Source organism: Spermophilus citellus, assembly GCF_964194105.1.
Source record: "Spermophilus citellus genome assembly, chromosome: 4".
In the NCBI taxonomy this organism is placed as follows: Eukaryota; Metazoa; Chordata; class Mammalia; order Rodentia; family Sciuridae; genus Spermophilus; species Spermophilus citellus.
In genome coordinates, this window is record NC_138185.1 from 166,572,541 (window position 1) to 166,593,334 (window position 20,794).

The 20,794-nt window shown below is 40.4% G+C and overlaps 1 protein-coding gene across 3 annotated transcripts in view; it reads left to right on the top strand.

The window, feature by feature from the left end:
• Nucleotides 1–20,794, top strand: part of TRIM9 (tripartite motif containing 9) — a 101,945-nt gene that overhangs the window by 42,199 nt on the left and 38,952 nt on the right. For all 3 annotated transcript variants that reach the window (XM_081292327.1, XM_081292329.1, XM_081292328.1), the window contains exons 2-3: nucleotides 8,275–8,370; nucleotides 10,990–11,112. In XM_081292327.1, coding sequence (XP_081148453.1) covers nucleotides 8,275–8,370; nucleotides 10,990–11,112 — 219 coding nt within the window. The remainder of the gene's footprint in view (nucleotides 1–8,274; nucleotides 8,371–10,989; nucleotides 11,113–20,794) is intronic.

Consider the following 20,794-nt stretch of genomic DNA (forward strand, 5'->3'; position numbering starts at 1 on the left):
CTTTTGATTCTGAGGCCCACAGCTGCTCTTTGGGATGTGCTCAATGATATGCTGAGTTGGCTTACCTCAAAAGAGCTGATATCTCTTACTAAGTGCAAGTTCAGTAATGTCATGTTGGTATGCTAAAATCAACTCATGTCATAAAAATTGGCAAATACTACAAACCAAAATTAGGTGGTTTTTGTTTCATTTTGTTTGGCTTGGTTTGGTTTTTTGTTTGTTTATTTGTTTGATTGTTTGGAGAGTTTGTCAGTACACCACTGACTTGTATGAAAAAATAGGAAGAGAAAAAGAGCCGCCAAAAAATCACAATTTCCCTTAAGGTTAATAAAAGTCATGTGGCCAAAGATGACGGTAAGGCAGAACACATGGTCCATCTTCAGGAGGCACAGCAGGAACTGACAGAAGTGGAGGAGCAAGTAGTTGTGAACAATACCACAACCTACCTCAATGTTTGAATAATTATAATTAACTAAACCCCAAATCAGGACATATGGTATGACAAAGCATTTCAATGATTTATGTGAGTATATTTTAATATTATTCTTACAGAAATATCCCACATTTTGAGTTTCTACAACAGGCCCCACATTCTGTAGAAGTTTCTATATGATTTTATATAATCCTGATCATCCTATGATGCAGGTACTGTTATCATCCATATGTTGCAAATGAGGCAACTGAAGCTTAGTGTATTAGATAAGTTGCATAAGAATGAGTAATTGTTTAGTGCTCTTGGTAGACACACCTGTAAGAATGGAAAGAAACCAAGATTAAGTAGAGGGTAAAGCTGACATGTAGTTTCCTGAGCCAATCTACAGGGAGTTCTGCAACTAGGATGGTCCTTCAACACTGCCCCTGCAATCAAGGAGAGGGCCATGGGATACCCCTATACATGGGTATAGCCTTCAGCAAGACAATTCCCAATGGCCAAGAACAATTCCTAGTGTGCTCTAGCAGCAGTTGATATTCCCAGCAGCTGGGAGAAGGATGAATAACCCTTAGGAGAGGATTCTGGGCAGAACACCACAGTATCTAGAACAATTAGGTAATGTGCCCATGATCACACAACTAGTAAAATGCTGAGATTTAAACCCAAGTCTGTCTGACTTTAGCCTGTCCTCTTAATTTTGATGCTATATTCATCCCCATTGCCCTATCTATCTGATCTAGTTGCTAGTATCTGACAGAATAATGACATTTATAATACATTTTTATGGTTTAAAAATGAGTAAAACAGCTTATTTCAGTTGAAATTGTTGTGAAAAAGTAAGCAAATGGCGCTATGCATTAGCTTTTGCTGTGAATGTTTGTGTGCTTGTGTATACAGGTCTAGCAGTGAAGTGTGGGAAAGGGGATTATATATAACAGCGTGTTAGTAAAAATCCTCCTTTCTCCTTCCAAATGGCTCAGAGCCAAGCTTACAATCAATGTGGCGAGATTCGTTTGCTAAATGAGAGATGTGCCAGCTTAAGCAGGGGACTTGGCATCCCTAGAAGTACTCCCTCACTTGTCCTTCAAATTAACAACTGTGGAGGCTAGCTCATTGCCCAAGATTGCCCCAGTTCTCCCTGGGTCAGAGCCAGGGTTAGCAACTGTCCAATCAAAACAAGCCAGACCTTAGTGAAGGAGTAACAGAAGATCTTAATAAAAAATATACTGTTGCAATAGAGAAAAGAGTCCAGCATGAACTGAACCCAACTTTCATTTATACAGAGATAACTCAGAATTTTGTTTGTTGTGCGTTTTTATGTTTTTGTTGTTTGTTGTTTATGTTTGTGCTTTGTCATCAGGGATTGAACCCAGGGCATTTAACCACTGAGCCACACCTCCAGCCCTTTTTAAAAATTTTATTTATTTATTTATTTATTATTTATTTATTTTAATTAGGTATAAACAACAGCAGAATGCATTTTGATTCATTGTACACAATTGCAGCACAACTTTTCATTTCTCTGGTTGTACACGATGCAGTAACGTAGCGTCACACCATATGTGTAGTCATACACGTAGCTAGGGTAATGATGTCCATCTCATTCCACCATCTTTCCTGCCCCCATGCCTCCTCTGCACCCCTCCCTCTTCTTTGCCCAGTCAAACTTCCTCCATTTTTCCCATGCCCTTCCCCTACATTATGGATCAGCATTCACTTATCAGAGAGAACACTCAGCCTTGGGTTTTTGGGGATTGGCTTACTTTGCTTAGCATGATGTTCTCCAACTCCATCCATTTACCTGCAAAGGCCATAATTTTATTCTCTTTTAATGCTGAGTCATATTCCATTGTGTATATAGACACAGTCTTGCCAAGTTTCCTAGGGTCTAGCTAAGTTGCTGAGGCTGACTTTGAACTTGCAACACTCCTGTCTCAGCCTCCAAAGTCACTGGGATTATAGGTGTGCTCGCCAGGCTGACTGGGCATTTTAAAGGGAGAATGCGGGAGTATGAAGTGGGGTGAGCAGGGGCTCAGTAGAGTTAGGGAGGTGAAAAATTACAAGAAGTAGGAAAGTGGAGGTTGGTCCATGTAAAGCTCATCTGCATTTGCTGACTGATGCTTATTGAAAAGGTTCCCACCCTCCCTATCTTCAGGTGTTGGTTGGACCAAACAGTAAACTTTTTTGACAACCTCTAGTTTTCTCAGACAGGCACTTTAAGTGGAGCTGGGTTCAGCCTTGGAATGTAGCCTTGAGCTATTAGAAACTATGTTAGTGTTTATTCATGTCTTTATAGATCAAGGTTGAGGCTTAGTCTAGAAGAGGGCTCCAAGGAGCCTGGCTAGTTTTGGGGCAAGAAGAGAATCTTTGTTATAATCAACTAGCAGTAGGTAGCAGTTTAATGGACAAAATCCCTACTCATAAGACCCCTTTAACACCATTCTAACACAAAGCCAAGAGCCTCCCTGTACTCCACCAGTGAGACCTCACACATATGCACACATCTATATTCTTAAACTCACATTCCTGTGCACTCATACACATCCACATTTACATACATTCATACAACCACTTTCTCACATACATATGCCCACATGCATATATACACTTACATACTCATACATACACAAACTAACACACACACACACACACACCACGTCCCTAGATTATGTACTTCAATTCCCAGGCCCAGCTTCTCAGTCTTCTGATCACAATCCTGCTGCTGCTGGGCTTAGAGACAGTTTAGTATCCTCCAAGCAACTGATCTCTGGGAATTCCTGTCCATCCTCTACTCAGTGAGCGGGGGTTGGAGTAGATCCCTTCATGGGCAGGAAACGTACAAGCAGAAAGAATGAAAATTTTAGCTAGAAGGAGAATCAGATCCCATGGACAGTTCATCTGGAATGTTCCCAAACATTAGCCACTTGGTTCTTATTCTTTTACCTCACTCCCCACTCACCCCAGTCTCGGTTCAAGTTCTCAGGCCAGTAGGTGATAAAGCCAGCTCTGGACCCCAATCCCAAGCTTCTTCCTTATTGCCATGATACCCTTCTCTTTGATAGGATTCTTTTTCAAATTCACCAAAACAAAAACAAAACCAAAAACTTCATGCAGGAAAGGAAGCTGAACATTTCACAGGGTAGCTAGTCATGCTATGGCTTATATATTAACTGACGATTGAGCATGACCAGGTCCTTTTATAATCATTAATGAGCCCTCATCAGCTCACCTTCTCTGCTTTTACATGCTTATACCATGGGTTGCTCCCCCCCCCATTTCTTTGGGGTTGTGGAGCAAAAGGCATGATTTGGGGATCCCACTAAGGTTCATTGTGTTCCATGTGAGTAGAAATGCCTTAACTCAGGCATATCTTCTCCAAGCCTCCACAATTGACAGATTGGTGATTGGGATTAAGTAGAATGTACATTTAAAGCACCCGTCAGAGTTCCCAGGTCATAACAAATGACCATTATAACTATTATAGTTTCTTGCTTTTACTTTTTACTTGTATAATATTGGTAATGTCGTGAGAGCCAAAAAAAAAAAAAATCAGCATTTCTTCAGGAAAAAAAAAAGTTATTCTCTTGGGCACCATTTTTCAGAATCTCATTGCACCAGTGGCCACTTTATTCCTGTGTTTGGTGTTTACCTTGGTACCTGCAAAGGAGGCAGAGTGGGCTGTGACTCACCTGCAGTACCTGAACAGCGTGCACTGTGATGGAGAAGGTGCCCCACACCTTCTGGGCCACTGAGCAGCTGTTGTGTATTTGCTGCCTCACCTGTTTCATACCAACTCTTTCGTTGATCCTTTTTGACCTGCCCTTTACTTGTATCTTCAAATCTTAGACAACCAGGAAGTTTCACCCAATATTAGTAGTAAATTGAGGGGAAAATGACAAGTGTATGATATTTACAGTGAGTAAGGGGAAGAGCCAGTCTTCTTTCGGGGGTGTACTCAGCAGCATGGCTGCATTCACATAAAGTAAGAAATTGGTCAGGATAGATTGAATTCCTTTCCCCTTTGCTGAGCCTAAGAAATGGGTTCTGAAACATCCTCTGCGGTTGCTCTAAGGTTGAACTCTTGAAATTTCTCCTAGAAATACTCCTTTTGGAGGCAAGGAAAGCCTCCAAAAGGATTCTAGGTGTGGAGTTAAAGGGAGAGGCATGCATGAAGGGGAGGAAGAGTTGGAGTTCTTTGTTTCTCTTCTTCAGCAGCTTGCCATCTTTCTGTAGACCTTGGTTATTCTGATCATGCTCTGAGCCAAGAACAATTTAACCAGAAAACTGTCTGTGCTTCTGTGGGTGTATCATTTTTCCACTCTCATTCACTTTCAGACAACTTCATTAGAAAATGAATCTCCAAGAACTCTGAAAGCCACTGCATAGGCATTATAAACAGCCTGTAGAACCTTCCTCCCTCTAATGACTATATGACAGCCAAAGATATTGCAATAAAAACACACACTGCATATTTGCATTTTCAGTGCTCTGGTGGTAAATCTACAATGCTGCTCTGTGGTCCTGAATACAGAACATCTCTGCTAGCACAGATCAGGAATTTAAAGGTTTCTAGGAAACCAGATCAATGAATAATAAGGTTCTTCTATATCAGATATAGCTTACAAATGTTCTCAAAGGACTACACTATAAAAACAATGCACATATAAGCCCTTACCACAAAGGGCATTTTCTAGTGATAAATAGCTTTCCAGGATTTCTCATTGTCTCCTGCTCAATTTCTACAAGTAGACAAAGCTTAGAAGAAAGGTTTCTAGACCTTTATCTTATAATGCAGTTGTTTTATCAAATACCAGAACAATCATTAGCCAGGTGAGGGCACTAGGACTGAGCATAGACACAAAGAAAGGAAACCTGGGAAAAATTGTCTTTTGCAGTTCACTTATTGCTTTGCCATATAAAATCCTTGATGAAACCAGCACTCTTTGTCTACTACTAAATGTTTTTTTTCTAAGGATATGCAATTCTTGGTTAACAAAATTTCATGGGTGTCAGCTCTGATGTAGATACACAGACAAAATTAATCGCAAATTTGGAATGTAAGAAATCAGATAGCTCCACTTCTGTGTAGCCAAATGAATTTACCTTCTGTACTCACACTTCCAAGGGTGGTTACTAATTCATAGGTTATAATAAAAAGGGAATAAAGCTGTGATTGCTCAACAAACCTTTAGCCATTCAGAAAAAAAAAAATAAAGAAACATGAGTTCTAAAAGAAACATTTCCTCCTAAATGAGACACTTTTTTCCTCCTTTATCTATTGGGTTCCTGGAAATAGTTCTTAAGGAGACATTTAACCTCTTATGATGGTGTAACTAAGACCCAGTGTTGTGGTTTATATGTAAGGTGTCCCCAAAAAGCTCACATGTGAGGCAATGCAAGAAGGTTCCAAGGAGAAATTATTGGGTTATAGCCTTAAACTAATCAGTGGATTAATCCCTAATGGAATTAACTGAGTGGTAACTGGAGGCAGATAGGGTATGGCTAAAGGAAATAGTTAATTAGGGGCGTGGCTATGGGGTATTTATTTTGTATCTGGAGAGCATGGTCTCTCTCTCTGCTTTCTGATTATCATGTGAGCTGTCTTCCTCTGCCACACTCTTCTGCCATGATGTTCTGCCTCACCCTGAACCCCAAGGAATGGAGCCTGCTGTCTGTGGATTGAGACCTCTGAAACTATGAGCCCTTAAATAAACCTTTCCTCCTCTCCAGCTGTTTTTGTCAGGTCTTTCAGTGCAGCAGAAAAAAGCTGACTAAAGCGCCCAGTAAAGAATTGAGTAGGCTTTTTGCAACTCTAGGCTCAATGTGTGATTTTTCTTGCTCAGTTGTATTGGTCTACCCTTCTGGCAGTGTAAGTGATGGAGAATATTCTCCAACAGATCCTGTTCCAGGAATCTGTGCTTTGGATCCCTCCAGTCAGCAGGTGTTTGTGTAAGCAGTAATAAAGAAAGCAAATAAGAATTAATAGCAGCCAACATTTATTAAGCATGTACCCTGTGGCTGTGCACCAGCAGGGTTCTGGGCTTTAGACATAGTATCTCATACAATGTCCACATCACCCAAGAATAGTAGTATTATTCTTCTCATTTTATGGAGGAGGTAAAACTATGTATAAAAGGTTGAATAGCCAGTAACTGGCAGCATTTATGAGATCTGAATAGTTGCCTTAATCACTACCCTCTATTAGCAGAAGGTTTCAAACAGATGAATACATTCAACCCTCACAAACCCACTGACAAAGTATTATTACTATTCCCATTTTTTCCATTGGAGTAATTCAGGCAAAGCTAACTTTATCAAGGCACACTTAGTAAAGGACAAAGCCAGAATTTTAACTCTTTCAAAATCTGTTCTTTTTACCATCCCACATTGCTTCCTCTCAGCATTTGGCATACATATTTTTAATAGTCAGTACCCATTCTGTTTTACAGTTATTAAAAAAAGAATCAATAGCCTGTTTGTATTTAATAAGGCAAATATAAGAGAACATTCACAGGACCAAGAGATTCAATTTTAAGATTCTGTACTTTTATTAAAGAAAAAAAAATGGGTAGATAATACATTACATTGGCAAGGAGGAGAACAGAGTTTAGTTTATCCAAGGAGGCATTTTGGGAAATGGAGTCTGTCACAATGTGAGAGACAGAAGGATATGACCAGGCTACTTGGAGATGGAATTTTGTATCAAATACAATGCTCATGGCTGGAAGTGAGGAAAACTCCTATAGAGGGGACTGGAATTTTACAAGAAATCTAGTTAGTGGTGGGAGGCTCCACTGCTCCAAGATGCCATTGGATCCAGGCTCCTGTTTTCCCCATCCTTCCACCAGATATTTATAAATATGATTGAAAGACTATCCTATAAAAGAAATGCACACAAATCTTTACCAACAAGGACATTTTCTAGTAATGAAGAGCCTTCCAGGATTTTTTCATTGTCTTCCCATTCATCACTGCTCCACATGCCAGTCAGAAGACATCACAGCCATCGTAAAACCAGGAGCCAAGGGAAGAGGCTGCACCAGCCACACCAGTCCATGTCAGCCAAAAAGCTCTCTCAGACCATTCCAGCCCCCAGTAGACTTCCACTTCCATTGATCAGCAATGTGTGTCATGGCCACCCAGCAGACAGTGAGGCTGGGAGAGCAAGTGTTTACCTGGATACATTGCCTTTTCAAGGGAACAGCACCCCTGTAGGGACAGGGTGGTGAAGAAAGTCAGAAAGGGAGCAAGACTTGGTTAGGAGGCTGGTGTGGAGAGGTGGTAGGGAAACAGGGCCATCATGGGAAGAGGAGGGGGACATTGATTGGGTGAAAGGGGGAATGACATCCTGCTGTTTACCTTTGTCACCACATGTAAGTGGCCCCCAGAGCATTGCACCAGAACCTGAACCTTTCTTCTTTATTCTGTTCTCGTCTCTCTTCATTCTTTCTGACCCAATCTCAGATAATAGCTCTTTGAACTAAATAATGTCAATAATAATCAGATCATCCGATTCACTGTTTTGTTTGTTTATCCTTAGCAAATAATAGCTATTACATAAATAATCACTTAATTGGAGATGAGGAAAGTCTAGATATATATCAGTTCATGAGGCAAAGGCCAGAAGTTTTCACTGCTTTTGAGGAGAAACTCCTCAGGAGCCCCTGGAAAGGAGTGTGGACACCATTGTTGATGGAATCTGTATGAACCAATGTCAGCTCAATGACCTGACTCAGACAAGCAGGTTGACAACTCCTGGTCCCGGGGTCTTCTTCTCTGAAACAACTCTGTGTGGCCTTGTGTGATTAGAACTCCATGTTTTCCCCCCTTTCTCTCCTCAGAGCCAGCTCTCCCAGGCACTGAATGGATTGTCAGACCGGGCCAAAGAAGCCAAGGAGTTTCTGGTGCAGCTCCGAAACATGGTCCAGCAGATCCAGGTAGCAGAGTCACCTGGGACGGAAAGCAAACCCCAAGGGTTAATGTGAAATTGTGGGGATGTTTGTGTCTTCTCCTTTATTTTTGTGTTGTGGGAAAATTAATAAAATTAATATTTTTTGTTTCCTGCCCTGTCTCTTTTATACATACAAACACACAGAGAGCAGCTTCCAACCTGCCCCTTTTTGAGGTGCTTGCCTTTTGCCCACAAGCAAGAGACAGCCTGGGTTTCCAAGTGGTTCCTGTCTTTCACACTGAAGTCCTAACTCCCTACTAGCATGTGTGTAGAAAGAGGACTATTTCTTTGTAAATTCTAGTTGTTCATTACTGAGTTTTAAAGCCCTATTCGTTCCCAAAACACCTATAGTAAATACATCTTATTTAATATTAACAAGGCACATTTTCTCTAGTTTTTTCTTCCTTTCCTTCCTTTTTTTTTTTTACTTATTTACCTTCCTTCTTTCTGTTCTTTTTCTTCTTTCTTTCATTTCTTCCTTTCCCATAGAAATGCTTCTCCTCTAGTTAGGTACTTGGATATTTTCCAGCCATGATCTCTTGGTGACTATAATTTCAGATATCTTTATCTGGACACAATGACCAGCAAGCAGGTCATTCATCACTTGAGAACTCATAAATTATCTACAGTAGTAAAAGGGATAACCTATAAAAGGCATGAGACACTAAAATAATGAACCTTTTCACTGTTGGCCATTCTTATGTTTTGAGGTTTGCCTCATAGAAATAACCTAAACTCTGGCTATTGGCTTTCTGAGTTAACATTGAACCCATATCAAGGCAGAAATGGATTTTTTTTAACAACATAAGCCACCCTTTCAAAGCATTAGACACTGATTTTGCCCTTTTTTGGCATGCATGACTATGTTAAAACGTTTGATTCCCCTAACAACCCAACGGTTTTGTACACTTCCTTCTGTTTTTCAAAGCTATGGAGCTTATCAATCAGTCCTTTCTTTGCTTTTGCTGGCATAAAATGTGCAGACCCAGGCTTGCCTCTTTCTTGCCTCTTCATCAGAGCAAAGCTTTCTTTCTACAAGAAAAAAGTAACAGAGACTTCCAGGGGAAAGCTCCCTCCCTCCCAAGCTCCTTCCACCATTTCCCTGCATGGGGCATAGAGAGCTCTTAAATTATGTTTTCAATGGGTGTTCCCTGAAAACTCAAAAAAAAAAAAAAAGATTGCCATGAAAGCCAGTATTAGCATTTATAGATGCATTACTCGAGCAATTACTAAAGCATACCTTATATGAAGATCTTGTGTTTGAAAAAAAGTTACCAAATACCTATCAGTGGATTATTATATAGACATAGTTCTTCATGGCTTTGGGAATAAAGTGTGTTATGTTAAACTGTTTCTTCCTTGCTATTCCCAAAACATTTACAATTTACTCAACACTGTGCTATTTTTTAAAAAAAATGTTTAGTTGTAGATGTACACAATACCTTTATTTTATTTATTTGTTTTTAAGTGCTGAGGCTCAAACCCAGTGCCTCATGCATGCTAGGCAAGTGCTCTACCACTGAGCCACACCCCCAGCCCTCAACTGGGTGCTATTTTTAAGAGCTATTAATACATATGTGAGTATTTAGCTTTCATTTACTATAAATTCTAATTTTGTTCAGATTATGGTTTAAGAATCAAAATTGCATATGTAACTTATTGAAAGATTATTTGGCCTAAATGCCTATTATTCAGTGAATTGCTTAAATGAAAGACATGTATAGATTTAAATGAAGTAAAAATTTGATATCCTACGTTTAACTTAAACATCATAAGAAAGCTCTAATTCATTTAGCACATAGTTACCTTTCCACATATGTTGCTTTATACCTGATGTTTACAGCAATGACCCTGTTACAAACATTGATTATTATTCACTATTGCTTTCCCTAATGAAAGGGACAAGATCTTTTGCTGATCATTCTTATTTCTTATAAACTTCTGTTGTCATTAGAGTATTGTTTAATGTTGAAGACCACTGTAACCCTGTCTTCTTCCTTATGTTGAATTTAATGATTTTGTCTCCTGCACTGACCATCTCCCACTCCACTTGGTTGCCACCCTCCACCACACAGAACTGAACACATGTGACTCACTGTGGGACTCATGTGCCACTCTACAAGTTAAAAGTTTTTTGGTTTTTTTTTTTTTTTTGATACCAGGGATTGAACCCAGGGGCTCTTGACCACTGAACCACATTCCCAGCCCTATTTTTCATTTTATTTAGAGACAGGGTCTCACTGAGTCACTTAGTGCCTCGTTTTTCTCTGAGACTGGCTTTGAATTCACAGTTCTCCTGCCTCAGCCTCCCAAACTGTTGGGCTTACAGGTGTGTGCCACTGGCTTAAAGATTTATTTTACTGACTATAATCCAACTTGTGGAAATGGTTTCCTTTTGATAAAAATGTAAGCAATAAAAACTTTTTTGATCTAAATTTAACGCTATAGAATGAAGTTCATCCAGTTATTTTAAAAATACCAAATGTGCTCTGTGAACAGAGTCCATTTCCACTCCCTTTGTCAGAGATGCCCTGTCCACATGTGAATGAGGGAGCTGTGTTTTCTCTGGCAGCTCAAGTCCTGAGAAATGTGCTTTCTCACACAGGAGAACAGTGTGGAGTTTGAGGCCTGTCTGGTGGCCCAGTGTGATGCCCTCATTGATGCCCTCAACAGAAGGAAAGCTCAGCTGCTGGCCCGCGTCAACAAGGAGCACGAGCACAAACTGAAGGTGAGCATTGCGCTGTGGCGAGAGCGGAAAGCCCAGGAGCCAGGCTTCCAGGGGCCGTGATGGACAAGCTGGGAGAACTCCCTGCCCTGGTGAGGAGGGCATGATACCCACAGCCCTGTGGCCTGGCCAGATAGCAAGCAATCCTGCCATTCACTACTAACTCCTTCATTTTCCTAATCAGTGTTTGTTGAATGACAGCTGCGGGTACAGAAATAATAAAATTAGTTAAAATCCCTACCTTCATGGAGCTTGAATTCTACCAGGAAGGGTAAACAGTAAGCAACATAAGTAAGATATGCATTATATAAGTAAAAAGTGCTAAGAGGGGATAAAAGGCAGGAAAAAGAGGTGGTGGGTATTAGGGATGGGGGTTGAAACTTTAGATAAGGTGGTCAATGTGGTCGTACAGAAGCAAAAATGTGTTTTTGAATAGGGAAATTGAATCTGTACTTTCTAGAAAACAAACAAAACTTGTCTGGATTTCTAAAGTGAACTTTGCAATTGGGCATGAGTGCAGACTTGTATCACCACACAGTGAACTTGATTGATGACAAGTCTGGAACCCTAACGGCAGGTTTGGTCCTCCTGGAGACAACTTATGGTCTATCGATTGCCCCACTGGAGCAAAACAACAAGATGTGAGAGCAAGAGTTAAATGGCAAGAGTGAAGCAGAAGGGAATCCAGCAGTGGGCAGTCAGTTGAGGACCTCACATGTGGTCAGCAAACTCAGGGTGTTTCTCAGAGAATGAGTGGCAGGCAGGTGGTGTAAGATATTGCCTTGGGATTAGGGTAGAAAGAAAAATAAAGTCTGACCAAAGTTTCTCTATTGAAGCCAGGCATCAGGAGGTTCAATCATGGACAACAGTGAGTGGACACAGCCTCAGGAGGGCTAATGATGGGTCAATGACCCAGTAAGGGGCAGGTATCACCTAGAAGTCTGGAACAGGTGCTAGTCCCTGGAGAACAAGAGAAGACCCGTTTCTAAAGAATGAGGTTCCAAGAGGTAAATTTTTGTCTGCGGCCAGAGCAAATGGTTAATTGTTTAGTCATGCGGGGAAATTCTCAGGGAGTTACAGATTTTACCTTTAAACCAAGCTCCAGGATGGCTCCTCATGCTCACTGCCTCAAGCTCCCCAGGGAGGAAGCGAGGTTCTATGAGAGAGAATAGCGAGAGAGAGCTAGCACGCTTGGGAGTGGGCTTTTATTGGGGAACTCTAAATTCTGGGGAAAATCCTGTCCAGTGAAGGTCGGGGGGCGGGTAGTGTTGCAAGGTCAGGTGAGGTGATTGGGTCCCTGGGGTAGTAGAGAGACACACCTCTGCATGGACACCGCTCTGGAACCCAAGAAGGGAGGGGAAGTCCTGCCACATCTGCTACTGGACACCTCAAAACACCTAGCCGGGGAGTAACTCAGTCACGTGCATGGTTGATCTCCCACAGTAAATCAAGGAAGAGTTTCAAGAGTGAAGAAACAAGTGACCACAGCTTACAAGATCTGGGGTTGAAGCTTGGTGGCAGGGAATCTTTGAGCAGGACAGTACCCCATTGGTAATTACTAGAAACAAGGCAAGAAACCAGTTGCTATCTGGAGCATGAGACCTGGGCAAAGCCTGCAACAAGACTGGCAGTGCCAAGCCCTGAGCAGGAGAACTGCTAATCATTAATGTGTGCCCCACCCCCGTACCAGGACCCTGAGCCCCAGAGAGCTCTGTTTTGAAGTCAGAGAGCCACATAGCATAATAAAGAAAAATGTTTCCCTGAGGAAGCTTCACAATTCATTACAAAGGTGAACAAAGGTGAACAAACCCAAACTCCAGCTTCCTCCTCTAAGGATCCCTCTTCTACTTCCCATCTGCATTTTCTCAAGATGCATTTAGAGCCACACACCTGTTTCTTCCTTCCCCATTGTCAGGAAGTAATGTGGTGGGAACACAAATCTTTCTTCCCTGCCTTTGAGAGTTGTCTGGCTCACACTCTGGGGGTGAGGGGCCTGTGGAATTAAGGCAGGCAGGAGGATAAGCTTCCTGATGAATTTTGCCAGCCTCACCTCCAGCTAGTGCGTCCTTGAGTGCTGATTACAACTGCACACTTTTGTCAAGGAGAGGCAACAATGGGTTGCTGGATAAAGGAAATTGCATACCATGGAATTAGAATCTGAACCTTAAGTTTAGAAAGAAAATGTCCAGGGCTCTAATGTTCAAAGAGCCCTGGCCTTTTGGTTTGGGCAGCAAAACACTGCTTCCGAGTGACCATTAATGTTTCCTGATTGTGGGTCTAACTAGAAGACCTTCTTAGGTTCATTTTAAAATGAACTCAAGTTTCTGAAGGGAACCACACTCACCCCACTTTCATGGAGACTTCACCAAGGACTGAAAGTCACAAGAAGGGGTTGGATTTCCTAGGGAGGAATCCTCCTCATGGCCTGTACATGCCTAATCCATAAAGTGTCTAGCAATGAGGAGTTTTACTTAGATGGTTCTTGGTGCCTCAGTTTCCAGTCTCAGCTCCCAATGTCTATGATTAAGTTATTTGCTTTTGAATTCCTTAAAGGCCCACCAAACTGTGATTCATGACAATATGTGTACTTATTCCTAAAATGTGGGGGGAATTAAAGGCAATATTAAAGATACAAATGCTTTTTTACCCAAAGAGTTCCTGAAAGTTTTATCATGTAGATCTCAATCTTATAGATTTATCTGGAACAATCTGGAAAATGGTTCTATTCCATAAACTTTTTCATTCAAGATAGTCAGATTAGGTCTGAACAAAATTGTTTTTTCCATAATCACCATTTTAAAAGTCTGAATTAAAATCTGGAAATGTTATGACATGTGATTCTGCAGTTTCCCAAACAGTAACACAGAATAGACATTCTCCATAACCAAGTCTTGGCTTTAATAATAGCAATAGCTAAACACTTTCTTTGAGGCAACGCTATATAAATTGTGCAATAGGGATCAATTCAGTCATTCCCACAATAGCTCTATGAGGTCATTATTACCATTGTCTCCATTCTAGAGAAACAACAACACCATGATATTAAAAACAGGTCCAGAATTTGATTGCTGGTACTACAGAGCCAGAATCATAACCACAGCATTCTATGGCTCCTGGCCAAAGTCTCTGGTAGAAGTACAAAACAGAGAGCAGACTTTCCATCAGTCAGCCAGGACCTAATGCACATATGCAAGGAGACAGATGCTGTATAGAAACACAGGTAGGGGGAGGGACCCAGGTGACTGACTATGGATGAATTCTGCCCTTACAGAGGTTACAGTTCAGTGGAAGAGATAAGTCACAAAGGACTCCTGCACAGGTAGTGAGCAAGCTTCCGGGAGAGGTGGCTAGTGCCATAGAAGTTGTGAGCAAAAAAGTTGGAGCTAAAAGGGTCACAGAGCAGCTCATGGAAATGCTGGCACCGGAGCAGTCTGAGTTGCAGGAGGAGTAGGTTTATGACCAACCACTGCATTCTTGCCTGCAGAGCTACAAAGCTTCCAGAGAAAGAGAGAGTGAGTAGCACAGTGTGTCCTGTGGTCTTGCTCCATCCAGTTGGATTTGAGGACCGATGGTCATTTTCCATTTCCATTACATGTTTCAACATGATTAAAAATTGTCAAGATAGTCCTTCATTTTGGCCTCCTTCTGAAAAGCAGAATTTTACTGTAATAACAATTCTCAAAATATTGTTGGAATCACATAGCACTGTGTAAAATAAAACTATAAATGTCTTTGGGAATTGAACTGGACAGCTAGAGATTTCACTGCTAAGTAGCAAAGCAACCAGTCTCCATCCATATAATTTTAACTTCTCCTCAATGGAAATATCTTTTATAAAACATAGCAAATGCTTTCTAGCTCCATTACACAGAAGATGGTGAATGGATTGTGATAAGTCATGTGGCAACTCTAGTGGCAGCTCCAGGTTTTCTATATAGGAGACACAGACAGAAGGGCAGCAATGTGAATGAAAGAGGAAGTCAAAGATTGAAAAAGCAAAGTTTATCCATGTCAAAGAATGGCAGAGGGATATGAAAAACTCCCAGTAACCCCCGTTTGGTGCCACCTGTGCAGGACAACACTGTGAGAATATCAGTTATGAACTGTGCTGTGTGTACAGATGTAGATGGCACCAGAATGGCTTTAACTCATCACTGGGACTCCATGTCCTGTAACTGTCCTCTTTCCCTCCCCTGATAGTCCACCTGTGCTGGGTGGGCTGCCCTGGCAGGGCACATCAATGTGCATGCGCAGAGGCAGCTGCCTGCCCTCATTCCACCCTACCCCTTCTGGAGTTCCCTGCCCCAGACCTAAAACGACTGCAGAAATGAGAGACAGGTGGCTGGTTTTCCCCAGGGCAGCAAAGCGGTTCTGTCTTCTGTCTGGAGCGATTTGTTTCAGGGCTGTTTTCAGCTGATTGTATCTGTCACTGGGTCTAGAAACAGCCATCAATGCTGCTGCCGTCATGAAGACTGATATGGGCCTCTACGTCTCCCTTCCTCTTCTTTGTCCTCCTGCCTTTTCACTCTCTTGTCCCTTTTGTTGCTACTGAGATTCATGAGAAAAGACTGGCCTTTTATAGACACCACTTGCTGAGCACAGTACTTCTTTCTGTCTTTGCAGGCCGACCCATCCTTCACTTTACTGGGGGATAATCTTATGTTCTTCCGCTTCCTGTTGGCTGTGTTCTCTGAGGGCTGCTTTTTTTGCTAACAAAGAGAGAACTGAGTTTTGGGTGTCTTTTTCTGGCAAGTTTCTCTCCTTGAGCAATTCAAAAGGCCAGGGATGCTGGAAAGAGAGTGTGTATTTACACAGTCTTTGTAATCTGCTCATGTCCTTCTCTGAAAGCACTGACTTTAACAGGTTTATAATGATCTTGGTCCTGATTCCCAGCAAGATGGAGCTGAGTGGGGAGGAGCCTGGTGTCTGTGCATAGAGACTCCGGTGACAGGACACACTCTTACTAGATCTCTAACTCTGGGCAATTCTATCACTTGTTTCTTTTATCTGTTTGTAAAATACTGTTAAAAATAGTACTGTTCTCACCTCATAGGTCATTGTAAAGCATTCAGCACAATATTCAATAGGTAAGAACTGTTACTGTTGCTACCACTGAGAAAGAATAATTGGAAACAAAGTTTTATCCAACAAACTGAAAAAGTGTTTCCAGGGCTTATTTTCCATAATACCGTAGTTCACAGAATACAATTTTCCTGTACATTGGTGGTATTATCTCTGAAAGTGGGGAATTCTTTAATGACCTTGAGTTATAGTTGATCTTTCTATGAAAGACTTCACAAAGTTTGGTGAGCTATTATAAACTTAAAAAGGCAAAAAGGCTTTGAGACATATGCACATGTGGCCATATTTTAGGAATCTTTTTTGCTATGTAAATTATAGTTAGTATTATCCAGCAGTTTGAAAAAAAAATTGCTGGGAGCAAATTGTCTATTTCTAGGATGCGATAAACTAAAGCAAATGGAAGGAAAGAATATTTTTGAGCTTCCAAGAAATAGTAACTAGCTTATATTCAGAATTAATATTTTGGCCAGTATCTCAATGATTTGTAGAGTAAGCTGGATCCCCAGATTCTCATCCTATCTATAACACCATGTTAACATCTTCCCAGGTCTTCCTTAGCTGTATAAGGTTCAAAATTTCCTCACAGAGAATTTGTGACAATCTAAAAATAGGTCATGAGTGACATTTATTTTTTTTAGAAACTTTTCATATGTAATTTTCTTTTTGTAAGCTTCAAGTAATATGTGGGAATTATTTTTGCTTGTTGCATTCAGAATTTAAAATAATTCTAAAGTCATCATAAATGTGTTCTCTCCAACATTTTAGAATAAACTGATGATGGATTGAGGAGCACAAGGTAATATATGTCTTCTTGATTGCCTTTCAACTCTGAGATCCTCTGAAAGAAAAAGATGTTATAGATATTCATAGTTATTCTGGGGAAGATCTAATCTTTAATTTCTATGTGTGGCTGGTAAATTTAACATACCAATAAAATTACTCAATCCGGATGCTAAGAGATAATGCTCAAGTTCACTGATTTACAGAGCTTCCATATTACCTGTGTGCCAACTGCAGGTATGGATGTTTCATTCTGAGGCCTAGTACACTGTTGGGTTTTGTTAGAATCATTTTAATTATTTTCATCATTATCTTTATCACCACTCTCCATGTATCACCTGTCACATTCCCAATATGTTTGCAAATAATTAATTATATACCCATATCACTAAGAGTACAAATTTCTATTATGAATACTATTGTCTTGCAAAACTGTTTGCCTCAGCTATTTTGCCATTGCTTCCTATAAGGCAGATAACTCTTTGCTTCAGGAATGAGAGGGAGAGAAATCCTGACCAAACTCACAAAAAAATCTTAAAATGATTAGATATGATTTAACTGGCTACAGCCATTGCTAGCAAGAAAAAGTAGCTTATTCAAGCCAAACACCAGCCTGAACCCAATAAAACTAATGGCAAAGAGTCAAGATAGTCCATTAAAAAGAAGAAATTCGGAAAAATTAGACACCTGGAACAACTCAAAACCTCCAGCTACGCTTAGCAAAAGTTGGTAGGGGCTAACTCTAATAATTCAACTACAGTAATGACTGATTTGAGTCCCTTAGTAATGAGGAACTCCTTTCCATGTTTCACATGGCATATTCTGTTGTCCTCTGCTTCCCATTCTGTGGGAGCAAAAGTCACAGTGTCTGTGTGGATAAAGCAACCAGAGTTCCTATGGAATCACCAGAAAGCCACCACACACAGCTGGGACTCCCCCAGGTTACAGGGCACACCCTTCAATATCCTCAAACCACAATGGCAGCATCAATGAAGGATAATCTCAGAATGTTTTTTATACCCTTAGCCTGCACCCAGATATGAGTGATACTCCTAACTTCCAGCAGGCACCTGACTATACTTTGAAGATGATGGAATAATCCACCATGGCTTACTGCATCTCACATCCTACAAAACAACATACTGCATAGCCTTAATGGCAGCCCATCGCTGATGGTGACTATTGTGTGTGGGTGGCTTCACCAATGTGCTCACCTCTCCCACTGACTTTTATTTCTTCCTTCATTAACTTCTCTGTACAATGATACAGCATTCTGTACACTAACATCACTCTTTGCAAGTTCCTTTAAGTTTTTGTTGATAAGGCCTCTGGTGGAATAGAGAGTTCACCCTCTGGAATTGAAAGTTCACAGCTTTACTGTTAAAATCTTGAGCCTTCCTTGAAACAAGTGCATGTTTTATTTATTTAATATAATCCTTTTCTTAATAAAAACTCAAAGCTGCAAACTTGCCTTTGAAATGATTGGTTGCCAATGTAGGTAAAACATGTGTAGAGAGGACAGTATCAAGAGAATGGGAAAAAATATTTGCCTTAAATCTTTTGATTGAATAATAATGTATGAGAAACTTATAATGTTCTTCCTGAATTTAAATTCTTTTGTGTTTCAGTGATTACAATAATATAATAGGTAATATTATACTCAAGGAAAAAACAATTCCGTATTTTACTAAATGAATCTAAGACCCAAAGCTCTTCACCTTGAATTCACACGTGAGTCAGTTCAAAGCATCAGTTGGTCATAGTGCCTCAAGACATTATGGAACACATGGAAACTCTCAGATCCACACACATACACACACACACACACACACACACACACAAAATGTGGAGAACAAATCCTTCAAGCTTGCATCTTAAAAGCATGTGTGCGTTAGTGCATTAAGTAGAAACAAATAAACAAAAAGGATCAAAGGTTTACCTTATGCTCAGAGGGAATCATTTCAAACTGTGATCCAAAGGCATAGGTTATATTATGGAAGGAGTTTTTGAAACAGGAAAGAGAATGTTAGCATTTACTTAGACTAACAACTTACAAGTGGCATCCCTCCTGATTCCATGTTGAGATCTAATATTATGATTAAAAAATATTTATTCAAAAGAATAAATAAAGAAAAAAATTTTAAAGAGCTACACATTGTCAAGGTCAAATTTAACCTCAAGTCTTCCTGCCAGTTGTGTCATGAGAGCTGACTGGAGGAAGGAGACTGGCCTGTGAGTGGGGATGTAGCTGTGGACAGGCAGAACCAATTCTACCTTTGTATTGTACAAGCTCCTCTGGGTTGCTCCACTACTAAAGTGGTATGAAAATTCAACGGACACAACAGTACATTCTCAAACTCTCCTTTTCTGAATGGGTGCCAGCATCGTATCCTGCTACAAGAACTGAACTTTGTAAGTGTGCCATTTAACAAAGTAAATCTATTCTAATGGTCACTAGACACCTGCCATCCAGAACAGATGGTGACTCTCCTGAGAAAATTTTGAAAATTTTCTCTGAAATTATGGACTACAGATTAATTCATTGTCCTGTGAGAGCTAGCTTAGGCTGTATGTAGTGCAGATAAAAGCAGAAAGAGTGTTTTCCTAATGCCTATTTATTATGCCTTTCTGGTTACTTGCACAGTTCCTAAGAAAAGAAACTCTTGAGTCCAGCCAACTGCAACCATGGTGCCAAAGCATAGAAATGAAAAAGAAAAAAGGAGATGGCCTGGCTTCCTGTGAATTATTTGCCATAAAAACACACCAGTGTAAAAATACGTAGTAATAAAAAGTGATATGAATAAAAAGTTGGAGAAGGTCACAAGTGAAATAACTGATAAAAGACTTGGCTAGAGGAAAAAATATTTATACTTTTAAAAGATTTAATTATTCATCTGATTTCCATAAGGTGGGAACTCTTGTTCAATTTTTTTCAGAAACTATAAGTCAATTACAGTGCACCCAAATTTCTGCTCTGAGAAACCCAGTTTAAGCTTTAGCAGTGATTTTATCACAGGCTGTTGTGATCATTGTGGAATTGTTGATTAAAACATAAAAGGAGCCAAACCACTTGTAGCAGCAATGGCTATTGAGAGAGAGAAACTCAGAATAGTGAATCCTCCCATGAAGCTTGAGCCATAGAATAGAGGGACCACGGGCAACTGCCTGTTGAAACTCAGAGACTCTCCGGCTGTGCAACAATTAAGCTTCTCAATGCGAGGCAGAGAGCCCCTTACTCAGAAACTCAAAATAAACCTTGATCCAGAAAGAAATTTATAGAAGCAGGCATGGAATTTCATAAAGACTGAGTAATGTTCTCATTTCAGTACTTGTGTGTCATAAAATTATCATCGAGCTGAATCTTCTGGAAGGTAAACACAACAATTCAGTCTATCTTATCTCAAAAGCAGATTCCTGTTGGATTCCTGTGTTCTGATCCACTCTGTACTTGTTGTCTGGACATTCAGGACCAGAAGGCACAGGGCAGATGCCACTCGGATAATGAAATGGCTACTGTTGAGGTCTCTGCTACCTAGCAACAATGATGGCCTGGCTACCAAAATATAAAAATATCTTTTGAGATCAACTGAATTAAGCCTCATATAGCTGAGGGAAGTAGAGTATTAGTTTTAGGTCAACAGTATTTAATTTTTTAATGTTTAATTCATGAAACATTTTTTGGAGACCCCCTCTCCCACAAGAAACAGAAGTCTAAACTTCCTGTTTGTTTTATGAATAAAAAATAGAATAATTTGTATTCCTTGAGCCCCAACCAACACAGAGATAGTGTCATAGTAGTTGTTAGAAACATACTGAATGTTGG